This window comes from Oncorhynchus gorbuscha, linkage group LG16 (assembly GCF_021184085.1).
Source record: "Oncorhynchus gorbuscha isolate QuinsamMale2020 ecotype Even-year linkage group LG16, OgorEven_v1.0, whole genome shotgun sequence".
Taxonomy (NCBI): Eukaryota; Metazoa; Chordata; class Actinopteri; order Salmoniformes; family Salmonidae; genus Oncorhynchus; species Oncorhynchus gorbuscha.
Window position 1 is genome coordinate 35,163,562 of NC_060188.1, and position 13,878 is coordinate 35,177,439.

Sequence of the window (13,878 nt, forward strand, 5' to 3'; positions counted from 1 at the left end):
ATGTTTACATACTGCTTTACTCATTTCATATGTATGTACTGTATTCTATTCTACTATATTTTAGTCAATACCACTCCGACATTGCTCATCCTAATATTTATATATTTCTTAATTCCATTCTTTTAGTTTTAGATTTGTGTGTGCGTTGTTGTGAATTGTTAGATACTACTGCACTGTTGGAGCTAGGAACTCAATCATTTCACTACAGCCGCAATAACACCTGCTAAATATGTGACCAATAACATTTGATTTGAACAATCATCTTCAGGTTAATAGCAGTCAGCAGTTCACACACCAAGTAGGCTACTGGGAAGAAAGGCAGCGCTTAAAGTAGACAGTACTAGGCAACAGATAAAGACAAACATGATACATGAAATATTCTATAGCCAGGAGTCCTCTGGCTATAGAAAGTAGTACCCATTAGAGAGTCATTGTTATCATTGTCATTACAGCTGCCTGTTCCCATACATTATTAACTGACTTACCAGGTCAGATAAAGGTTAAATAAAATAATGAATAAATAAATTACCATCTCCCAGAAGTAGACGGCCATCTCGCTGCGGTTCTGCAGCACAGCCCAGATGAACAGAGAGGCCCACGGATAGAGACAACTCTGCTCCCTGTATGAACAATCCCCCTGCAACAACTTATTCACTTGCTGAGTGGGGAGAGATAAAGAGTGGGAGATCGACAGAGATGAATACAGCTTGGTTAGCACAGCACAGCAGTCACAGTTACATTCTATGTCAAGGTAAGCAGTGGTATAACTTTAGCAGTGTTGATAATTCAACTATATTGGTGGAGTCTATAACATAACACTCTATAACATGAATAAGTAGACCTTGTCATTGAGAACAGATGCATTTGTAATTCATGGATCCTGGTCAAAATTAGTGCACTTAGAAAAAAAGGGTTCTAAATAGTTATTTGTGGAGGGGATTGGGTTCTACCAAGAACTGTTTTCCTCTTTAGAACCCATTTTGGAAACAGAGGGTTCTTTGTAAGGCAAAGGGTTCTACCTAGAACCGTTTTTTGAAGAGAGGGTTCTTTGATGATTCTTTATGGGAAGAGTGATTATTTAAAAGGCAAGAAGGGTTCTACATACACATCTGAATCTAAATTAGCTTTTTTTATACATATTTTTCATAGTTTTATAGTTCTTGAGCACAAGTGTTTACCTCAGTGTTAAATCTTCAACATCAGGAGTTTTAATAATCTGATACGTTTAAAAATATATTTTTTTAACTGTACTTACACTACCGTTCAAAAGTTTGGGGTCACTTTGAAATTTCCTTGTATTTGAAAGAAAATACAATTTTTTTGTACATTAAAATAACATAAAATTGATCAGAAATACAGTGTAGACATTGTTAATGTTGTAAATTACTATTGTAGCTGGAAACGGCAGATTTTTAATGGAATATCTACATAGGCGTACAGAGGCCCATTATCAGCAACCATCACTCCTGTGTTCCAATGGCACATTATGTTAGCTAATCCAAGTTTATCATTTTAAAAGGCTAATTGATCATTAGAAAACCATTTTGCAATTATGTTAGCACAGCTGTAAACTGTCCTAATTAAAGAAGCAATAAAACTGGCCTTCTTTAGACTAGTTGAGTGTCTGGAGCATCAGAATTTGTGGGTTCGATTATAGGCTCAAAATGGCAAGAAACAAAGGACTTTCTTCTGAAACTCGTCAGTCTATTCTTGTTCTGAGAAATGAAGGCTATTCCAGGCGAGAAACTGCCGATCTCGTACAACGCTGTGTACTACTCCCTTCACAGAACAGCGCAAACTGGCTCTAACCACAATAGAAAGAGTAGTGGGAGGCCCCGGTGCACAACTGAGCAGGAGGACAAGTACTTCAGAGTGTCTAGTTTGAGAAACAGACGCCTCACAAGTCCTCAACTGGCGACTCTGGGATGCTGGCCTATCTTAATCTTTTCTTTTAATTAGACAGTCTGAGATATGGCTTTTTCTTTGCAACTCTGCCTAGAAGGCCAGCATCCTGGAGTCGCCTTTTCGCTGTTGATGTTGAGACTGGTGTTTTATGGGTACTATTTAATTAAGCTTCAAAGATTAAAGGGGTTTTGGTAGAACAGTTCATAGAGGGTTCTAGGAAGATCCCTTAAAAAATGAAAGGGTTCCCGGTAGAACCCTTCCTTGAGGGTTCTAAGGAGAACATTTAGATGATAAAATGGTTCTCGGTAGAACCATTTATAGGTTCTAAGAATAACCCTTCATAGAGGGTTCTACCTTTGCTCCAAAAAGTGTTACCTTATGGAGACAAGCCAAAGAACCCTATATGGTTCTATTTAGCACCTTTTTATCTAAGTGTATAGGGCAGGGGTTTTCAACTCTTACTCTACAAGGTTCGGAGCCAGCTGGTTTTCTGTTCTACAAATAGAATATAGTTCAACCTGATAATTTGTTGCACCCACCTGGTGTCCCAGGTCTAAATCAGTCCCTGATTAGAGGGGAACAATTTTTAAAAAGCAGTAGAACTAGCTTCGAGTTCCACTGCTTGGATAGAGTGCCATTTGGAATGCAGCTAGGGCAGACACTACCTTCAGTGCTCTCCTGGTGCTGGCGCTCTGGTCCAAACCGAGAAGACTGTAGTAGAAGGGCTCACACACATCTCCCAGGATGTCCCATAAAAGCCGTGACACCTGGAGGGAGAGGCGAGAGGAAGTCACATAGAACTGAGATGACTAAATAGTTAAAGCAGATTATAAAACAAAACACCTAAATTCGATCAACTGCGTTTTAACTCCACACACAACGAATGACGCCATACCTTCCCTTTGACCCCTCCTATTTTATCAATTGACCATGTAATTTCTCAATAAATACCTAGTAATTTCTATAGCATAAAATAAAGGTCATGGAATTTCGTCAGCCGGTGATAGTCAAGCAAATAACTGTCGGTCTCACGTTAATTGACCGTTAATTAAATAACACATTTAGCATCTCCTGGCTTCCACACACAGCCTACAAGCCACTGATGCAGACCTTTGGAACATCTACATTTTAAAAAGTTTAATACATCCATGTAATATAGCCCACACTTCCATAATAAATCCATCATTTATTTTAGACAGGTCTAAAGAAACATGAAATTGAGAAAATGTCGTCTATTTCAGAAGAACAGAATTGCTTACTCTGAATTGTCCTTAGGTTAGGTCCTGATCTGGCTATGCCATATGGCTGTGGGCTACACTAGTTCATTTAGCAGACAAGATTTGGTTAGAATTCCGTGGCATTATTTTATTTTATAGTATGAAAAATACAATTGAACAAAGCTGAATAAAATAGAAATGACATTTTCTCCAAAAGATTTGAGGGAGTGCACACCTGCTGCTATTCTGTGTTGAGCGGTTAACAAAGGAATAGGTACTCCTATATGATTCATTTACAGTTATTAATGTAACTTCAGTTGGGCTATATATTTACATTTTGAATATATTGTAATGCTGCATGATATGACTCTAATGATGATTTGAAAAAAAGTAGCTTGAAAGGCATGAGCTCTGCTTTGTTTATTGCGCAGGCTGTACACACATCATCAGTCTCTCATTCACAATTTGACAAGCACTTGATAATGCCTCGGATTTCCCGGCGGCATCCCCTTTGTGGTCGTAATGCACCCTAAAAAATATCCATGCCTTTTCGTCAGCCAACAACATGAGTAAGCCTAAACAAACAGCAAAAGCACTAGCCTAAGTCAATCTACTATCCCCGATAGTACAGAAAACCTATTCTATTCTGTGCGAGAAATAAATATTCCAAACATAGTCTGGGACAGTTGTGGGATGCGATAGAACCAAATGAATACAACCACTAGAATAAAAATAAATACAAATTATGCAATGAGGCTGAAGCAACAGATCAGAACGTTTAGCTTAAAATGTGATACAACATTAGGCTATTTCTTCACATTATAAGTGCAGCAATGCGCACACTGCAGTAGGCTATAAGCGTGAATGTTCCATTAGTGGAAACAACCATTATCAAAAGTGAACGCAAATGCGATTATGCATGTAATGCTTTAATTATAAAGGTGCATTTTAATGGTGAAAATGATCTTCCCCAAACTTGAAACTCGAAACTCACGCGCTGCTTATGTCTGCCAGTTAGGCTCTACACTAGGCTCTACACTATTTGTAAAGCTAATTAATGTGCTTAATTTTAAGAAGTTATTTGGCCACATATAGGCCTATGGGCTAGGCTACATGAGATGTGCGACTATGATTCGAAAAAGTAGCAAAAAAGTGATAGGCTAATATTGTCACCCATCAGACACCCATCAGACTATTCTATTTAATCTCGTCTTTACATATACTAAATGATATATGTGTCAAATTAGTTTTGATTTAGAATGGACCATTATCATGCATCTGTCTCGGAACAGGGGCAGGGGAAAAATACATGTCATCTATTCACTTAAATAGCGAATGGAGGATGCTTTTCCCGTGGTTCATTTTCATACCAGCCAGGTAGGCTATACTGTTGCTGTAAAGACAAGCAATGTGCTTAATATTAGGAAAGTTAAGAAATAAATATAGTAGGTCTAGCCTAGCCTATAGAAAGCTGATTGGATCCTCCTCTTTTTAATAGAGGCCCACTCTGTTTTCTTTCACAATTGCATAGACTATATAAATGTTGCGCAACATGAAGTGTTTAATTCAATGTTTGATTACATTTGCATTTATGTCAGAGTGATTAGAGGGACAATAGAGTGCTGAGTACCAGGCAGTTAGCAAGTTTGGTAGGCTACTAATGACCATCAGCAGCATCAGAGCTAGGAGAAACCTAAACGGTTACGTGGAAAGCCTTCATGACTCGTGACAGCCGGTGTGGGGGTAATATAGTCACCGCAACAGCCTTAACCCCTCCTCACCTCATACAAGCTGAGCTCTTTGACAGAGGAGGGTCCTGATAGGGGGCTCATGGGGTTCTGGGGGCTCTTGAGGGCTAAGGCCTCTTTCGGGGAGCATATGGCCAGGCCCTGTCTCTCTGTGAGAAGCCGCTGGAGCAGAGTGAAGGCCAGAGAACTGTCGGGCAGCGAGCGGTACAGGACCTCCAGATGCCTGTAGGTTAGGTAGTCCAGGATGTTGAGGCCGTTCTCGTTGAAGAGACGTATGAACTGGGGCTTGTCGTTGATCAGCGCATCCGTCATGGAGTCCTCCAGGTCCTCGTACTGCGGGAGGATAGAATGGTGTTTTTTTATAAACATGTCTATCTGTCAATCTGTCTGTCTGTCAAAGTTTAAACAATACTATTGAGAAAATTAAGGAACACTTCACGAATTGAATCGATTTCCAACTTCCTTCTCCACCAGCCTATTTTCTCTATATTGTTACATTTCCAATTTGTGAAGCGGATTGCCTGTCTGTCTGTCTGTTCTGCCTGCCTGTTTTGAATATAATACATTCCTTAAACAGGGGCATTAGCAGTTCACCTTCCATTGGATGTCTCCGTTGAAGAGTTCACTCTTAGCGATGTCCACCCTGTTCCAGGCTACTGCTAGCTTCAGCTCCTCTGTGTACTCACTGGCATCGCTGGACACACGTTTACTGGCTGACAGAACAATACAAAGAACGAATGATTAGTGTGAGAGAAATTACAAGATGATGTTATAAATACTGTTATTGCATCAAATGGTTGTTTTATGCAACAGAATAGGGGGTTCTTAGAACACTTTAATCTGTGTGTGTTCTACTGAGAATGGGCCTCTGGGGGCTTAATGCTGACAGTAGATGTACGATGCCTGAGGCCACATGCCATTCATGGGAGGGAGAGATGGCTTAGAGCCAGACCCTGGTTTCTACACAATGAGAACAGTCTTTACAGCAGACACTGTCTGATGTGAATTATTAGTATCTTTCATACAAACCTTAACCTTGTGACCCATTCCATACATCTGTTTGTCATGAACATTCAGGAGGATGTAGTTACTTTGCTATAAAAAGGTGTTGTATTCTTTTTCTCTGGGCTCTCAACGAAATATCTGAGGGTGATTCATCGACCACCCATCATTATCGCAGAGCACTCAATCAATTCACTTTGTATGTGTGTGTTGTATTGACCTGCTCCGTTATTAATAAGTAAATATAGATTTAGTTTAAGTATAACTCTGACTTGCTTGATAAGTTTCTCTCCTCATTTGATAGTAAAGAAATGAACCACCACATTAGTTTGACCAGGATCATGTTCAACATATCTCTCAACAGATAGCAAATGCACACACTCCATACACACACACACACACACGCGCGCGCGCACACAAACACGCACCCCTACCTCTGACGAGAGCCTTCAGTAGCACTGTGTCAAAATCATCGGAACTCTCCTGCTCCCCATGGAACACTGTGATCAGATCTCTGTTTTTATAGATACTCAGAGCCTTGGGGGAGGAAGAGAAAAAGAAAGAGATGAGCAGTATGACAGTCACTTAAGCACTTACTCACTCAAACTTGCTTTCTCTTTCACACACCAACACCCATAGACAGGTGTGTGGATGCTTGTACACACACTTTTATAAACTGGGTGGTTTGAGCCCAGAATGCTGATTGGCTGAAAGCCATGCTATATTAGACCGTATACCATGGGTATGACAAAACGTTTATTTGTACTCCTCTAATAATGTTAGTAACCAGTTTATAATACCAATAAGGCACCTCGGGGGTTTGTGATATATGGCCAATATTCCACAGCTAAGGGCTGTGTCCAGGCACTCCCTGTTGGGTCGTGCATAAGAACAGCCCTTAGCCATGGAATTTTGGTCATATACCACATCCCCCAGGCCTTTTTGCTTAAATACAGACACACACAAACACATACATTACTATGCATACTACCTCTTCTATTACTTTTTTTGTTACTTCGTCTTATTGATTATTGTACTGCAATGTTGTGGGAGCCAGCGAACAAGCATTTCACTGTACCTTTTATACCTGCTGTAAACAGTGCACCTGACAAATAACATAAAACACACACACACACTCACCCTGTCCACAAGCTTCTCCAGGTCTGCCTTGGCAGGGAAGTGTCTCCGGACCCTCTCACGGGCTCTGTCGCGCAGCTCCGCACTGGTCTTCTCGCTCCCCTCACCCTCTGGCTGGGGAGAGGGGGGGCTCATGGGCCCGGCTGCCAGTGCATCCAGCAGCTCACAGATGAGATCCGCCGCTGGACCAGAACCATTCAACACCAGCCAGGGAGTAGCCTTCTTCAGAGAGAGATCCACCCTCTGAGGGAGGGAGGGCGAAAAGCAGAAAAGAGAGTGAGAGAAAGTGAAAGAAGGAGAGATAAGAGGGAAAGGGAATTTCAAAAGGGAAGGGAGAGAGAGAAAGAGGGGTTAACGAGAATGTTCTGGTCATGCACAGTAATGTACTATAGGCCTAGTGATGTCATGAAAAGTAAAGTAAGTCATAGTGATGATAGTGATGTTGCCATAGCTTACCTCCAGCATGGCAGCGTCCCCTGAGATGAGCATACACAATACAGGGACATCTATACTGCCACTGCCTGGAAAACAGGTACAGGGAAGGGGTGTAGGACAAATGGGAGAAGTCCAAAAAATTAAGTTTTTAGTCATGAGTCATTGATCAGATGTCATAGTGAATGTCCATAAATGTTTCATGACTTACTAGTTATAAGAATATTTATAAGAATATTATTTTTCCATAGGCATCATGGGTTTGGATCAGTGAGTCAAATGTATTTCCTAAAAAATAAAAAAATGGGATGCTACACAAAAGAGAGGAGGAGATTGCCTTGTATGGTCATGATGTCAACAGAAACAAAATCAACTCCCATGGGTTGTTCGCTAGATGAGTTCAACTTTGGATGAACTTTTAGTCTTACTTCCTGAAATGTATAAATCACCCACCGAATATAAGCAATACAAAAGAGTTACACGAGCATCACAGAGTATTAAAGGCATCATATCATATCGCAAAGGACGTTGGTACATGTGAAAACTCGTACTCGAACGTTATGAGAATGAAATCAAGTTTTGTAAATACGCTGCAATAGGATATGGGCTTTATCGCATCTAGCTATCAACATGGCTGTGGTTCTACTGATTGAATTACATCTAGTCGCATTTTCCAACCGCAAACAAGGAGTCACCATTCAGTGGTCCCCTTTCATGCTCATTACGGCTTAGCCTCAAGCCTTAGCTTAAAACACTGATAAGAAAAGTAATATTGTTGATCTGAACATACAGAAGTACACATTAAATGGGTGGCTTAAACATATTGCACGCCACCTGTACACCTGGGGGCTAGTCTTATAAGTGTGGGTGTGTGTATCTATGCGCATGTGTGCGTGCATGTAACTACTGAGTCTCACCCCAGATGCCTGTGCGCTGGTGGGAGATGTAGTCCTCCATCTTGGCCCGGAAGGCCGTTTCCCCTCCCCGCTGGCCTACACTCCCATCATCCACCAACAGGAAGGCCTGGTAGTTACTATCCAGGCAGCACGAGTCATGGGACGTGTTCTGGACATAATACCGTGCTGGAAAACTACCCTGAGAGAGGAAGAGGAGGTTAGAGAGTGAGAGAGAGAAAGAGCGAGAGAGCAGAGATAGAGAAGGGGATCAGAGGCGGAGAGAAGGATAAAGGCAGAGGGGGAGTGAGATCGGGGAAGTAAAAGGGGGGTAGAGAGAGAGAGACAGAGAGAGAGAGAGAGCATTGTGATTACCTTCCACTGCCAGCTGGCCTACTTCAGCAGTACTGTATCATTTTAATCATTTTAGTCAATAAGATTCTTGCTACGTAGCTTAACTTTCTGAACATTCGAGACGTGTAGTCCACTTGTCATTCCAATCTCCTTTGCATTAGCGTAGCCTCTTCTGTAGCCTGTCAACTATGTGTCTGTTTATCCCTGTTCTCTCCTCTCTGCACAGACCATACAAACGCTCCTCACCGCGTGGCCGCAGCCACCCTACTCTGGTGGTCCCAGCGCGCACGACCCACGTGGAGTTCCAGGTCTCCGGTAGCCTCTGGAACTGCCAATCTGCGGTCAACAAGGCAGAGTTCATCTCAGCCTATGCCTCCCTCCAGTCCCTCGACTTCTTGGCACTGACGGAAACATGGATCACCACAGACAACACTGCTACTCCTACTGCTCTCTCTTCGTCCGCCCACGTGTTCTCGCACACCCCGAGAGCGTCTGGTCAGCGGGGTGGTGGCACCGGGATCCTCATCTCTCCCAAGTGGTCATTCTCTCTTTCTCCCCTTACCCATCTGTCTATCGCCTCCTTTGAATTCCATGCTGTCACAGTTACTAGCCCTTTCAAGCTTAACATCCTTATCATTTATCGCCCTCCAGGTTCCCTCGGAGAGTTCATCAATGAGCTTGATGCCTTGATAAGCTCCCTTCCTGAGGACGGCTCACCTCTCACAGTTCTGGGCGACTTTAACCTCCCCACGTCTACCTTTGACTCTTTCCTCTCTGCCTCCTTCTTTCCACTCCTCTCCTCTTTTGACCTCACCCTCTCACCTTCCCCCTACTCACAAGGCAGGCAATACGCTCGACCTCATCTTTACTAGATGCTGTTCTTCCACTAACCTCATTGCAACTCCCCTCCAAGTCTCCGACCACTGCCTTGTATCCTTTTCCCTCTCGCTCTCATCCAACACCTCCCACACTGCCCCTACTCGGATGGTATCGCGCCGTCCCAACCTTCGCTCTCTCTCCCCCGCTACTCTCTCCTCTTCCATCCTATCATCTCTTCCCTCCGCTCAAACCTTCTCCCACCGATCTCCTGATTCTGCCTCCTCAACCCTCCTCTCCTCCCTCTCTGCATCCCTTGACTCTCTATGTCCCCTATCCTCCAGGCCGGCTCGGTCCTCCCCTCCCGCTCCGTGGCTCGATGACTCATTGCGAGCTCACAGAACAGGGCTCCGGGCAGCCGAGCGGAAATGGAGGAAAACTCGCCTCCCTGCGGACCTGGCATCCTTTCACTCCCTCCTCTCTACATTTTCCTCCTCTGTCTCTGCTGCTAAAGCCACTTTCTACCACGCTAAATTCCAAGCATCTGCCTCTAACCCTAGGAAGCTCTTTGCCACCTTCTCCTCCCTCCTGAATCCTCCCCCCCCCCCCTCCTCCCTCTCTGCAGATGACTTCGTCAACCATTTTGAAAAGAAGGTCGACGACATCCGATCCTCGTTTGCTAAGTCAAACGACACCGCTGGTTCTGCTCACACTGCCCTACCCTGTGCTCTGACCTCTTTCTCCCTCTCTCTCCAGATGAAATCTCGCGTCTTGTGACGGCCGGCCGCCCAACAACCTGCCCGCTTGACCCTATCCCCTCCTCTCTTCTCCAGACCATTTCCGGAGACCTTCTCCCTTACCTCACCTCGCTCATCAACTCATCCCTGACCGTTGGCTACGTCCCTTCCGTCTTCAAGAGAGCGAGAGTTGCACCCCTTCTGAAAAAACCTACACTCGATCCCTCCGATGTCAACAATTACAGACCAGTATCCCTTCTTTCTTTTCTCTCCAAAACTCTTGAACGTGCCGTCCTTGGCCAGCTCTCCCGCTATCTCTCTCTGAATGACCTTCTTGATCCAAATCAGTCAGGTTTCAAGACTAGTCATTCAACTGAGACTGCTCTCCTCTGTATCACGGAGGCGCTCCGCACTGCTAAAGCTAACTCTCTCTCCTCTGCTCTCATCCTTCTAGATCTATCGGCTGCCTTCGATACTGTGAACCATCAGATCCTCCTCTCCACCCTCTCCGAGTTGGGCATCTCCGGCGCGGCCCACGCTTGGATTGCGTCCTACCTGACAGGTCGCTCCTACCAGGTGGCGTGGCGAGAATCTGTCTCCTCACCACGCGCTCTCACCACTGGTGTCCCCCAGGGCTCTGTTCTTGGCCCTCTCCTATTCTCGCTATACACCAAGTCACTTGGCTCTGTCATAACCTCACATGGTCTCTCTTATCATTGCTATGCAGACGACACACAATTAATCTTCTCCTTTCCCCCTTCTGATGACCAGGTGGCGAATCGCATCTCTGCATGTCTGGCAGACATATCAGTGTGGATGACGGATCACCACCTCAAGCTGAACCTCGGCAAGACGGAGCTGCTCTTCCTCCCGGGAAGGACTGCCCGTTCCATGATCTCGCCATCACGGTTGACAACTCCATTGTGTCCTCCTCCCAGAGCGCCAAGAACCTTGGCGTGATCCTGGACAACACCCTGTCGTTCTCAACTAACATCAAGGCGGTGGCCCGTTCCTGTAGGTTCATGCTCTACAACATCCGCAGAGTACGACCCTGCCTCACACAGGAAGCGGCGCAGGTCCTAATCCAGGCACTTGTCATCTCCCGTCTGGATTACTGCAACTCGCTGTTGGCTGGGCTCCCTGCCTGTGCCATTAAACCCCTTCAACTCATCCAGAACGCCGCAGCCCGTCTGGTGTTCAACCTTCCCAAGTTCTCTCACGTCACCCCGCTCCTCCGTTCTCTCCACTGGCTTCCAGTTGAAGCTCGCATCCGCTACAAGACCATGGTGCTTGCCTACGGAGCTGTGAGGGGAACGGCACCTCAGTACCTCCAGGCTCTGATCAGGCCCTACACCCAAACAAGGGCACTGCGTTCATCCACCTCTGGCCTGCTCGCCTCCCTACCACTGAGGAAGTACAGCTCCCGCTCAGCCCAGTCAAAACTGTTCGCTGCCCTGGCCCCCCCAATGGTGGAACAAACTCCCTCACGACGCCAGGACAGCGGAGTCAATCACCACCTTCCGGAGACACCTGAAACCCCACCTCTTTAAGGAATACCTAGGATAGGTTAAGTAATCCCTCTCACCCCACCCCCCCCCTAAGTTTTAGATGCACTATTGTTAAGTGACTGTCCCACTGGATGTCATAAGGTGAATGCACCAATTTGTAAGTCGCTCTGGATAAGAGCGTCTGCTAAATGACTTAAATGTAATGTAAATGTAAATTTGATTTCCTGTGGCTTTGCATTGTTGAGTGAGAAAGGGTGAGAAGCAGAGGGGAGCTACTGTATGAGTGTATGTGTCTGTGCATGTTTAATTCTATATACAATGAACAGTGTCTGTGTGCCTGTGACGTCACGCCATTTGTGTGTGTGTGCGTGTGTGTTTGTGTGTCTGCGTGTGCACATATGTCTGCGTGTACCTCAGAGTTGACGAGCCACTGTCTGTTGTGCACGAGGCCCCAGGGGGCCACACCCACAGCGATTACTTTCTTCTGGGACAGGGAGGAGGCCGCCGCCGCATGATCCCTCACTGCTTCCCCAACACAACGTCCCACCCCCTCCCTCAGCCCCCCCGTCACTATCCACGCCCCTGAAAAGAGAGGAGAGGGATGGAGGGAGAAAGAGAAGAGGAGGGAGAAATGTGGGGAGCGAGAAATGTTTATGACACAATAATAATATGCCAGCAGACGCCTTTATTTAAAGCGACAGTGAGTGCATACATTTTTTTTTATGTGTATGTGACACTTGCGGGAATTGAACCCAAAACCTTGGAATAGCAAGCACACTTTCTTACCAACAGCTCAACACATGATCATAGACAATGGACAGTAAACAATAGACAGATAAGGAGTTTGTTGGTTATGAGTCAAGGGAACTGTGCAAATACGTACTCTACACATCCTTCCTTTCCTAATACACTGCTCAAAAAAATAAAGGGAACACTAAAATAACACATCCTAGATCTGAATGAATGAAATATTCTTATTAAATACTTTTTTCTTTACATAGTTGAATGTGCTGACAATAAAATCACACAAAAATTAAAGTGGAGAACCACACTACAGGCTGATCCAACTTTGATGTAATGTCCTTAAAACAAGTCAAAGTGAGGCTCAGTAGTGTGTGTGGCCTCCACGTGCCTGTATGACCTCCCCTACAACGCCTGGGCATGCTCCTGATGAGGTGGCGGATGGTTTCCTGGGGGATCTCCTCCCAGACCTGGACTAAAGCATCCGCCGACTCCTGGACAGTCTGGATGGAGCGAGACATGATGTCCCAGATGTGCTCAATTGGATTCAGGTCTGGGGAACGGGCGGGTCAGTCCATAGCATTAATGCCTTCCTCTAGCAGAAACTGCTGACACACTCCAGCCACATGAGATTTAACATTGTCTTGCATTAGGAGGAATCCAGGGCCAACCGCACCAGCATATGGTCTCACAAGGGGTCTGAGGATCTCATCTCGGTACCTAATGGCAGTCAGGCTACCTCTGGCGAGCACATGGAGGGCTGTGCGGCCCCCCAAAGAAATGCCACCCCACACCATGACTGACCCACTGCCAAACCGGTCATGCTGGAGGATGTTGCAGGCAGCAAAACGTTCTCCACGGCGTCTCCAGACTGTCACGTCTGTCACATGTGCTCAGTGTGAACCTGCTTTCATCTGTGAAGAGCACAGGGCGCCAGTGGCGAATTTGCCAATCTTGGTGTTTTCTGGCAAATGCCAAACGTCCTGCACGGTGTTGGGCTGTAAGCACAACCCCCACCTGTGGACGTCGGGCCCTCATACCACCTTATGGAGTCTGACCGTTTGAGCAGACACATGCACATTTGTGGCCTGCTGGAGGTTATTTTGCAGGGCTCTGGCAGTCCTCCTCCTGCTCCTCCTTGCACAAAGGCGGAGGTAGCGGTCCTGCTGCTGGGTTGTTGCCCTCCTACGGCCTCCTCCACATCTCCTGATGTACTGGCCTGTCTCCTGGTAGCAGAGAGACACAGCAAACCTTCTTGTCACAGCTCGCATTGATGTGCCATGCTGAATGAGCTGCACTACCTGAGCCACTTGCGTGGGTTGTAGACTTCGTCTTATGCTACCACAAGAGTGAAAGCACCGCCAGCATTCAAAAGTGACCAAAACATC

At 45.5% G+C, this 13,878-nt stretch overlaps 1 protein-coding gene across 1 annotated transcript in view; it reads right to left on the reverse strand.

Annotated features, from left to right (window-relative positions):
• LOC124000766 (transient receptor potential cation channel subfamily M member 4-like) overlaps window positions 1-13,878 on the reverse strand; it is an 81,945-nt gene that overhangs the window by 39,507 nt on the left and 28,560 nt on the right. Inside the window, exons 5-13 of the mRNA XM_046307357.1 lie at window positions 12,162-12,331; window positions 8,359-8,536; window positions 7,466-7,530; window positions 7,013-7,252; window positions 6,307-6,409; window positions 5,465-5,583; window positions 4,904-5,203; window positions 2,571-2,672; window positions 530-658 (exon numbers count right to left, since the gene is read on the reverse strand). Coding sequence (XP_046163313.1) covers window positions 530-658; window positions 2,571-2,672; window positions 4,904-5,203; window positions 5,465-5,583; window positions 6,307-6,409; window positions 7,013-7,252; window positions 7,466-7,530; window positions 8,359-8,536; window positions 12,162-12,331 — 1,406 coding nt within the window. The remainder of the gene's footprint in view (window positions 1-529; window positions 659-2,570; window positions 2,673-4,903; window positions 5,204-5,464; window positions 5,584-6,306; window positions 6,410-7,012; window positions 7,253-7,465; window positions 7,531-8,358; window positions 8,537-12,161; window positions 12,332-13,878) is intronic.